Source organism: Nicotiana sylvestris, chromosome 8 (genome assembly GCF_000393655.2).
Source record: "Nicotiana sylvestris chromosome 8, ASM39365v2, whole genome shotgun sequence".
In the NCBI taxonomy this organism is placed as follows: domain Eukaryota; kingdom Viridiplantae; phylum Streptophyta; class Magnoliopsida; order Solanales; family Solanaceae; genus Nicotiana; species Nicotiana sylvestris.
The window spans coordinates 3683112-3693533 of NC_091064.1; the positions used below are offsets into that span (position 1 = coordinate 3683112).

A 10422-nucleotide genomic window follows, 5' to 3' on the forward strand; every position below is an offset into this window, starting at 1 on the left:
TAGAAGCTACTACATTATAGTTTTTATTTTTGCTAATCGAAGTTCTCTGTTCAACGCTTACTCTTACTTTTTTGGCCTTTTCATATTCATATGGACCTGTAAATCACAATTAAGTAAAAAAAATCAATACAATAACAACAACAACAAAGATTACAACTTAGGAAAATAATATACTTATTTTGCTTCTCTGAGTGCCTTGCATCGCTTCTTCATCAGAAAAGGAAGCATCATATTCCAACATTGGATCAAAACCAAGAGGCCCAAGACTATCCTTCTGAGCTAGCTTATTCTGATTAGAAGCTACTGCATTATAGTTTTTATTTTTGCCCATCAAAGTTCTCTGTTCAGCGTTTGCTCTTACTTGTTTGGCCTTTTCAGATTCATATGGACCTGTAAGTCACAATTAAGTCAAAAAAATCCAATACAATGACAATAACAAAAAATTACAACTTAAGACAATAATATACTTATTTCGCTTCTTTGTTCAGCGTTTACTCTTACAGAACCAAAAGCTCTGAAGCTTTTCCCTCGTCCCCTTGCTAAGGCACCAGGTGGAACGTATGCATGCTTAAAAGTCTTCGAAGTTGATACCATTTCAAACTTCTGAGATTTTGATGGATTCATGTCAGCCTGATAGAAATAAAAATAGTTGATTAATAGATATTCATGTCAATTTCATCATATATGAACATGTGAAGTTGTATGAAACAAACTAAAAAGTTAGATGGCAATAGACAACAGTAATGAATAAAATTGACAGAAACATAACACATGAAAACTTAAAGATAACAAATGTTTAGTGAGTCAATCCATTATATATGAACATACAATCAACTAAGAAGAAATCCACTGGTGGAGTTTTAGAAACCTTTTTCCTTTCCTGCAACTTAACCTGTAAATCAAATGGGTTTTAGTATGGAACTTTTATTATAATAAAGGAGTTAACAAATTAAAAGCAGGTGTGATAGAACTCCAAACCTTCTTGAGTTCTTTTCCTTTTTAGTTGTGAAGAATTATCTAACTCCTCTAAATCATCAATATTCTTTTGCAGAATGTCAAAAGAATCATGAAGTTGTACTTTTTGTACAACATGCCAGCCTTTATTAGAAAGATCCTCAGCATAAAAAACTTGCGATGCTTGATTGGCTAATACAAAAGGCTCATTTGTTTTCAGAAATTGTTGGCGGTTAACACTTACAAAGTCATATTCATCTATTTTAACTCTTTTTTCTTGGTCATACACATCAAACCATGTACATCGAAATAAAACCACCCTTCTTCCCGGAACAAATTGTAATTCTAGAATCTCTGTTAGTTCACCATAGAAATTGATATTTTTATTCTCTTCATCGGTCTCTCCAACTACAACTACCCCGCAATTTTGAGTTCTCAAACCTTTATCATAGTCCAGCACGTGAAACCTATATCCATTGATAATATAGCCACGAAAACTTATCACATATGGCGTGGGACCACGTGACAATGACAACAAATCTGCCATTTTCTTACTGTCATCGTATTTTTGCAATCTTGCGACCTATCAAATCAAATATATAGTTTAGAAAATAATAATTACATAGTTTGAAAAATATTATTATTAGCTGGTACTCACCTTTTCTTTTAACTAACTTATAAATTGTCTATCAGAATTTTCTTGAGAGGTATCAACTGGAGTTTGTGAAAACTCTCTACAAAAAATTGTAGTGTAAAAATATGTCAGCTTAAATTAAAAAATAGAGAAGGTATTAAATTGTTATAACAAGTCGTTACTTACTCAAGAAATGGTTGAACTTCATCGTTGTTTTTCAAAATATAAAAATGTGCTTGCTCCAGATCATTTGAATCAAGTTTGTCTATTTTCCCACCTCTTAAAGCTCTTCCAGATTGATAAAAAATTGCTAAACCTCCATCAGATTCTGTAACACCACCATCATAATTCCATTCAAGACGATTAAACTTTGTTTCCATTGTGTGCAAATACCTTGAACATAAGGTCATACATTGAGCTGCTAAATATCCCTCTGCAATAGAACCTTCTGCGCATGCCCTATTACGAATAAAAGGCTTCAAAAAGTATATATATCGCTCCATTGGGTACATCCATCGACATTGAATAGGTCCAGCAATCTTAACTTCATTAGCTAAATGAATAGGCAAGTGCTCCATGACATCAAAAAATATAGGAGGGAACACCTTTTCTAACTTGCACTCAGTTTTAGGGATCTGGCCATCTATCTGCTCTAATTCATTCATTCTTAAACGTTTTCCTCCAAGCACATTGAAAAATAATGACAACTCAATAAGTGGTTCCCGTACAGATTTGCTAAGCATACCACGTATTGCAAGTGGGAGTAAATATTGTAGAAGGACATGGCAATCATGACTTCTTAAACCTGAAATTTTGCGATCTTTAAGGTTGACACACTGAGAAATATTTGATGAAAATCCATCCGGGACCTTTAAGTTCTTCAGAAAATTGAAAAACTTATACTTCTCTTTAGGAGATAGTGTAAAACATGCTGTTGGTAAGTCATACTTATCCCCATTTTTTACTGGATGCAATTCTTTTCTTATGTTTATTGCTTGCAAATCCAACCGAGTGTTTATGGTGTCTTTGGTTTTCCCTTTAACATTGAAGATTGTCCCCAGAATATTATCACATATGTTCTTCTCAATATGTATCACATCTAAGTTATGCCGCAACAATAGAGTTCTCCAATAAGGAAGATAAAAGAAAATACTCTTCTTATTCCAATTATCACCCCTACTCTCATGTGATATTTTAACCTTTTTCTTTGGATCCTTTGTTAATTGTAAACCATCTAAATCAGCCACTTGATCAAGTATATCATCACTGGATAACATTTTTGGTGGTAATTTTCGCTCTTTAGTGCCATCAAATGACTCTTTATCATTCCTCCATTTGTGATTAAGAGGAAGAAAGCGTCTATGACCCATATAACATTATTTTTTACAATTTTCTAACCTAATTGAAACAGTTTCTTTATTACAACATGGACAAGCCATTTTACCCTTTGTACTCCATCCAGATAAATGCACATATGCTGGAAAGTCATTAATGGTCCATAACAATGCATGTAACATAAAATTTTGTCTAGTTGATGCATCAAAGGTTTCCACTCCAGATTCCCACAATTCTTTTAATTCCTCTATCAAAGGTTGAAGATAAACATCGATAGCATCTCCAGGACTCTCAGGACCAGGAATAATCATTGACAAAATAAAATAGGAATAAGTACCACAGGCCAAATACTATATGTAATTTTGGAATTTCTAAATGGTTGAAAACCATCACTAGCAAGTCCAAGTCGAACATTACGAGGCTCAGCTGCAAAATATTGGTGAAGTTCATCAAATTTTTTCCATGCTATTGAATCAGCTGGGTGCCTCATTATTCCATCATCAACTCTTTTGTCATGATGCCATGTCATTAAATAAGATTTCTTTGAGGACATAAACAATCTTTGAAGTCTTGGCTTTAGAGGAAAATAACGTAAAATCTTGTTTGGTATCTTTTTCCCACTTTTAAATTTGGTTTCTCCACTATGTTTATCCTCGTTCCATCTAGATACGCCACAAACTTTGCAAGATTCAAGAAACTTATCATCCTTCCAATATAACATATAATCATTCTTACATGTATCAATCTTTTTGTAAGAAAGCCCAAGGTCCCGAATAATCTTCTTTGCCTCATAATATGAATCTGGAAAATTAGATCCGTCAGACAATAAATCTTCCTTCAACATCTTCAACAACATTGTAAATGACTCGTTACTTCAATTACCAACAGTTTTAATATGAAGCAATTTAACCAAAGTAGAAAGTTTAGAATTTTTTGAACTTTGGTACAAGGGTTGCTCAAAATCCTTTAAGACCCTATAGAATCTTTTTGCTTCAGGATTTGGTTCCTCCATGAGAAACTCATCACCATCATTGTTCATATTGTCTCCATCAAATTTGGGATAAAGATCTCTTAAAATGTCATGTATTTCATCCTCACGATCACCATATTCAATGTCATTATCATCTACAAATTCAGAATCTGACTGCGCCTCACCTAACCTTTCCCCATGGTGATACCAAAAAGTATAATTTGGGATTATCCCATGTTCTATTAAATGTGATCTAACCAGCTCACGTGTTCCTGAAATTGCATTACAACATTTGATGCATGGACAACGTATTTCATGCGTTTCTTCCAATCTTGTAAAAGCATAATTCAAAAATTTCTCTACCCCAAGTATGTAAGCATCATCTAATCGATCATGAACAAGTTCCATCCATTGCTTATCAGGTGCCATAATCTAGTGCATAGAACAGTTTAATATATATATATATAGAACAGTTTAATATATATATATACACATACACACACACATATATACAACCAAAATTTATTAGTATAGCAATGCAAATGCAGAAAGAAACAAACATAAGCAAACAAAAACACATTAATCACCTCTGCCTATGAATATTAGTCAATCCAGTTCTCAAGAATATTTTTAGAGTCCATTTAAAAAATTTCTCATACCCAACATTCCCACTGGCCTATAATCCAAGTAAACAAGTTATTCTATCAGAAGTAACATCCAGTTGGAGTACCTGTATAGGCAAATAATGTCTTTTACCTTTCAGTTTACTCGCTCGGCTAGGATTTCACTTACTTATTAATGACCAATGCAGTTAGTATTTAAATTAATATTGTCCTTTCCATTTAAATAATGTTATGTTTGATCTGATCGTAATACTAGTAACATAGGTTTATCTAGGAAAATGGGGATGGGTTAAATGTAGAACCTAGTTCATCCTTGAAATTAGTTTTCATCTTAGTGGTATTTTGACTTATGTCTACTTGAATATTGGCTTTTCATAGACTATTAGGAGAGTGATTTAGAAAGAAGGGAAGATCAGGTTTACAGTGTACGGTATGTATGGGTTTAACATATATTTTCTTTTGTCTTGAGTTAGCTCTGTGGTTGGCATCTTAATACAAGTGATTTTTCAAATGGATTTGAAAGTTGAATTTTTTTTTCTGCTCAGGTTCCTTAGCTTTGGGAACTGAGTTCAAATATTATCTGGTTTGAAACGAGGTTGAATGTGGTGGCATAATATTTTTTGACTACCCAATTGTCTATTTTCCATGGGAATAGCTTTGAAGTTGAAAACAAAATTTATTCTACTCTTTTTCATGTGTATACAAACAGATATCACTTGCATATTTTAATGGACAACCAAAACTTTTAATCAGTATAGTAGTTTTTTAACTAGTTTTGTAGTGGGTATATACATTCGTGCAAGAATGAATTTCTTCTTACCATGCAACTCAGAATGAGAGATAGAGGGAGATTGCTTGTTTTTTTTGGGAGGTGGGGGGGGGGGGGGAGGGGGAGGTGGGGAGATGGGTGAAGGAGAGATTTTGTGAGTGAACTTTCTTGTTTAGTTATGCTTAGCTTTCATAATAGGAAAGTGAAAACAGTTAAAACAGGAGAGATTATGTTATTCAAATATTTTGGTAGTACTATTTTGGTTGTTTAGTAAAGTATGCTTTTGTTTATTGCTCAACACTTTCAAGATAGAGGTAGATGCATCTATAGTGTAGAACATGTTTCTGCACCTAGGATAAAAAGGGGTAAACTTTTGGAGGTAGATGGTACTTTACAATGCTTAGAAACAGATTGCACCATGTTAAAATGGGGATCCTTATTTAACCTTCACTAGCTGATTCACTCTGATGCACCATGTTTAAAGAGGTGGTCTATCTTCTGTTGCTCCTTCGATCCTGGAATTGTCTCCTAGTAGCACATCATTTCATCCAGAATCTTAAATATGTGCTTAATCTAACTGTTGTTTTACATATTTGTTTACTCCCAACTCTATGCGGTACCTAATTATAGGCATTCTTAGGTGGGGCTGTCCTCCTAGAAAATTCCCATGGACATACTCTGCCAAAGGGACATGTTACTTGCCGAAGGGAAAAGTGAAGGTTTACCCTGACGGGTGTGATGAGGTCGTTGAGATAGGCGCAGGCGACTTGGTTGAGTTCCCCAAAGGAATGAGCTGCACTTGGGATGTTTATGAACAAGTGGACAAGCAATATAACTTTGAGTAAATGAGTTGTAGTCTCTAGACCCTTCTTGTAACAAATTTATGCACAATGTTTTAACTTGTATTTAAGTAGACATATTTCTGATGCATGCTGTGTAAGTGTATAAGGATTTTCACCAGATTAGGGTAATGCTATTGTGATGGAGATGTGTGTTCATTCCTAAAAAGTGTAAGTAGATTTAACACATTGCAAATTACTTATCTTTGTTCTTGGGAAGTGAATTTTAAGTATACATCTTCTTAAGGTTACTTGTGAGGTAGCATTCAAGACAATTCTAAGTATACATCTTTTTTTAATCCTGTCTTCAAAAATTTCAAAAAAGAAAAAGTCTCTACATCATCTACATTTAGTTCAGATTCTTGAGTATAAGGAAAGATATATTCTTAGCATATCCATATTCTGAAAGACTTTTAAAGAAGTAGAAAGGTCCAAAAGGAATAGGGGAACAAGGATTGTATACAAATTCAAAGGAGCATGACAAGTAGCATAAAAACCAATAGATGTCTAACTTAGTAGTCAAACAATGGGATACGAGAATTATGTATCTTAGAAAGAAGCAAGTTCGAGCAAGTACAAACATTATACGAAAGCTCCACATCCAATGAAATAGATTTAGAATCGCATATGGTCCAAACCACTTTACAAAGCATTAGATACCTCTATTAAAAATGAAGACGCAATTCTCCACTAAAATTTGGCGACCTTATGTGATATTAGAACTAGACAAATGCAAATTTTGGCCAACCACTTTTAGTCTACAGGTTAGGATAGACATGAAGGAAAAAAATCAGATGCATTAGATTATTATATGAAGCATAGACACAAAACTATTATACACTGCAGTGACATCTGAGCGACATTACTTGTTGATACAATGATATGTTTCCTTTAATAAGACCAGTATATTATTCATATATGCAATATTATCACAACCCAAACCCCGCTCCGGTTGTGATGACGCATCTCGTGAAGACAAGGCCAGCCAACAAACCCATATCGCATTTTCAAAAATAGTTAAACATTAATAAACAATTTAAATATGATTTAATGATATAATTAACGGAAGCACAACCCGACACAGCCCTAACCGGGGTGTTACAAGTCACGAGCATCTACTAGGCTATAAATACAACTAAAAGTCTGGAGTGTACAAATACAGACTAATGAAATGAGGAGAGAGAAAAGCAGTGTTGCGAACGCCGGCAGCTATCTTGCTAAACCCTGATGATTCTGCCTCCGATCAGCCAAAACATACCTGAATCTGCACACAAGATACAGGGAGTAATGTGAGTACTCCGACTCAGTGAGTAATAATAATAAATAAAGACTGAAGGCAAGAAATCACGCAAAAACACAATGTATTCCATACTGAAGCAGTAAAATCACTTTAAACAGTAAAGTAGTGAGAAATCAAGTGAAAATCCCCTTTTTTCCAACAAGTAAAGCAAGTAGTTTACAAGTAAGTAACAAAAATGACAGAAATGTAAACAGCCCCTTGGGCAAAACATGTACAACAAACCGCCCCTCGGGCATAATATCAACAGAACCAGCCCTCGGGCTCAATATCAGAAAAGTGCCAGCCCCTCGGGCTCAATATCAGAACAGTAACAGCCCCTCGGGCTCACTCTCAGAATAGTATCAGCCCCTCGGGCTACCTCACAATCACTCACATCAGCCCATCGGGTATAGTATAAATCACTGAGAACAATGGGTACCCGCGCTCACTGTGGGTGTGCAGACTCCGAAGGGGCCCCTTATGGCCCAAGCGCTATATCAAGCCACCTCATGGCATCATCACTCAGCATATCCTCACATCACTCAAGCCACCGCGTGGCATAAATAGTAACTCAGGCCCTCAGCCTCATATCACTCAGCATATCCTCACACATGGACCTCGGCTTCACTCAGTCCGGAAATCATCATAAGCCCCTCGGGCATTTGTAAAACAGTAGGTCTCAGCCCAAAATACCATTTAGAAATATCATTTGAGTTTTCAAATCTGCATAAAGGCGGCTGAGTTTGTAAAACAATAATTATCAACAGGACTGAGTTTAAATATAAGTCAAAACAGTGAGGAAATAGTGATAAAAATTCCCAAAGAATTCAAATAATTGGCACGAAGCCCAAGTATGGCAATCAGCCCAAATCATGATGATAACAAATAAGTTTTAATCAAATATACGGTAAAATCATCAATCGGGATGGATCAAGTCACAATCCATGGTAGTAAAAGACCCCGCGTTGATCATCCAACGCGTGTCTCACCTCAATATAGCACCATGATGTGCAAATCCGGGGTTTCAAACCCTCAGGACATCATTTACAATTATTACTCACCTCGAACCGGCTAATCCTCTAGCTCGCGATGCTTTTGTCTCTCAAATCGACCTCCGAATGCCTCGAATATAGCCACAATAATTCGATTTAGTTAATAAAAATTATAGGAATTAATTCCATATGAAATTCTACATTTTCCATAAAATATCCGAAATTGCACTCAAAATTTGCCCGTGGGGCCCACATCTCGGAACCAGACAAAAATTACGGAATATGAAACCTCATCCAATCACGAGTCCAACGATACCAATTTTACTAAAATCCGACATCAACTCGACCCTCAAATCTTCAAATTAAACCAAGAGGGTTTTCAAGATTTTTCCAACTAAAATCACTAATTAAATGGCAAAACTAGTAATAGATTCGGGTAATCTAACCAAAATTAAGTTAAGAGCACTTACCCCATTGTTTTCTCTTAAAATCTCCCGAAAATCGCCTCTCCCCGGGCTCCAATTTGGTAAAAATGGAAAACAGAACTCAACATTCTGTCGAGAATTTCCGTGGTTACTGTTCACGCATTTTACTGTTCATGGGTATTGTTCACGGTACTGTTCATGAGTACTGTATATGGGGTACTGTTCATATGTACTGTGCATGGATACTGTTCATGTTTACTGTACATGGTACTGTACACGGATACTGTTCACGCAGGTGCGATTACTGTTCACACGTGAGAAAATTGCAGAAATTGCCTAGAAAATTGCAGCAACTTTTGTTTTCACTAAAAAGGCTCTAACTCCATCATACGAACTCGGAATTCGATGATTCTTGGTCCTATGAGTCAAATAATAATACGAACATAGACCTTCAATCGAAACTCAATTCGGAGCTCATTTTCTCAATTCAATACCCATTTCACTCGTTAAACAATTAACTCATGTTTCGTGTCAAAAACCCAATCGCGACTTGATGAAATTAGACCAAACTTTCCAGATCAGTCCTATAATTCATTATCAAAAATGAATGAACCAAACCAAATGATTGTTCTAGATTGGCTATTCCTCACAATTGCTCCTTGTGATGCAGCGAAACCATGGCAATTAGGATCTCAAGACGCAACAACACCTATAATGCAAGGAATAACAGATTTACATCACAATGTCTTTTTCTTCGTTATTCTGATTTTGGTTTTCGTATCATGGATCTTGGGTCGCGCTTTATGGCATTTCCACTAGTGATCAGTCAATGAAGTCATTCTGGATCCCTGACCGTTCCCAATCTATGAAAGAAGAGTAGAATTTCCCGGAAGAAGATTCGCCGAACGGAGAATAAGCTGTAAATCTTAGTTCTCAAAAGCGAGTGAATCAGTCTTCCTTATAGCTCTTTCCTCCCTTTGCTTTGGTCCTGATACATTTTCGGTGCCATGGAGCTAGACCAGTGAGCTATTACGCTTTCTTCAAAGGATGGCTGCTTCCAAGCCCACCTCCTGGTTGTCATCGCTCGATCACTTCCTTTTCCACTAAGTGATTGCTTAGGGACCTTAGCGTACGATCTGGGCTGTTTCCCTCTCGACTTTGGATCTTAGCACCCAAAAAGTCTGTCTGTACAAACGATCTAGGCCTGTATTCGGAGTTTCCCTGGGGTTGGTAAGGCGAAATGAGGCCACCCTAGCCCATTGAGTGCTCTACCTCGGGCCATCGACATCATACGCTCTACTGAAATAGATTTCGCGGAAAACCAGCTATATCCGATCTTGGTTGGAAATAAAAAATGTTAAGATATTCTTAATGATATTCGGGCTTCTACCCAGCAGAGTCTTCCATAACTGACCGACCGGTGAAAGGATAGCCGGACCCGTTGAAAGCCGGCAGTTATTGATGGCTCGGAAAGAAAGCTGGGCTAGGTCTTCTTCCCTTAGAGAGGCTTATTCTCCTTTCCCGAGTTCTCAAATATTTTCTTTATTCTCTGTTTATTCTATTATTAGTTCTATTGTTCCGATCCGCTTGTGTTTCAGGAAA

General features: G+C 36.2%; 1 protein-coding gene across 1 annotated transcript; it reads right to left on the minus strand.

The window, feature by feature from the left end:
* Positions 1-3230: 3230 nt before the first annotated feature.
* LOC138874622 (uncharacterized) lies at positions 3231-4322 on the minus strand. Its single transcript, XM_070153392.1, has 2 exons — positions 3806-4322; positions 3231-3724 (listed from the first exon to the last, which is right to left on the minus strand). Exons 1-2 carry the CDS (start codon positions 4320-4322, stop codon positions 3231-3233), a joined length of 1011 nt encoding a protein of 336 aa, XP_070009493.1.
* Between the last annotated feature and the right edge of the window lie 6100 nt (positions 4323-10422).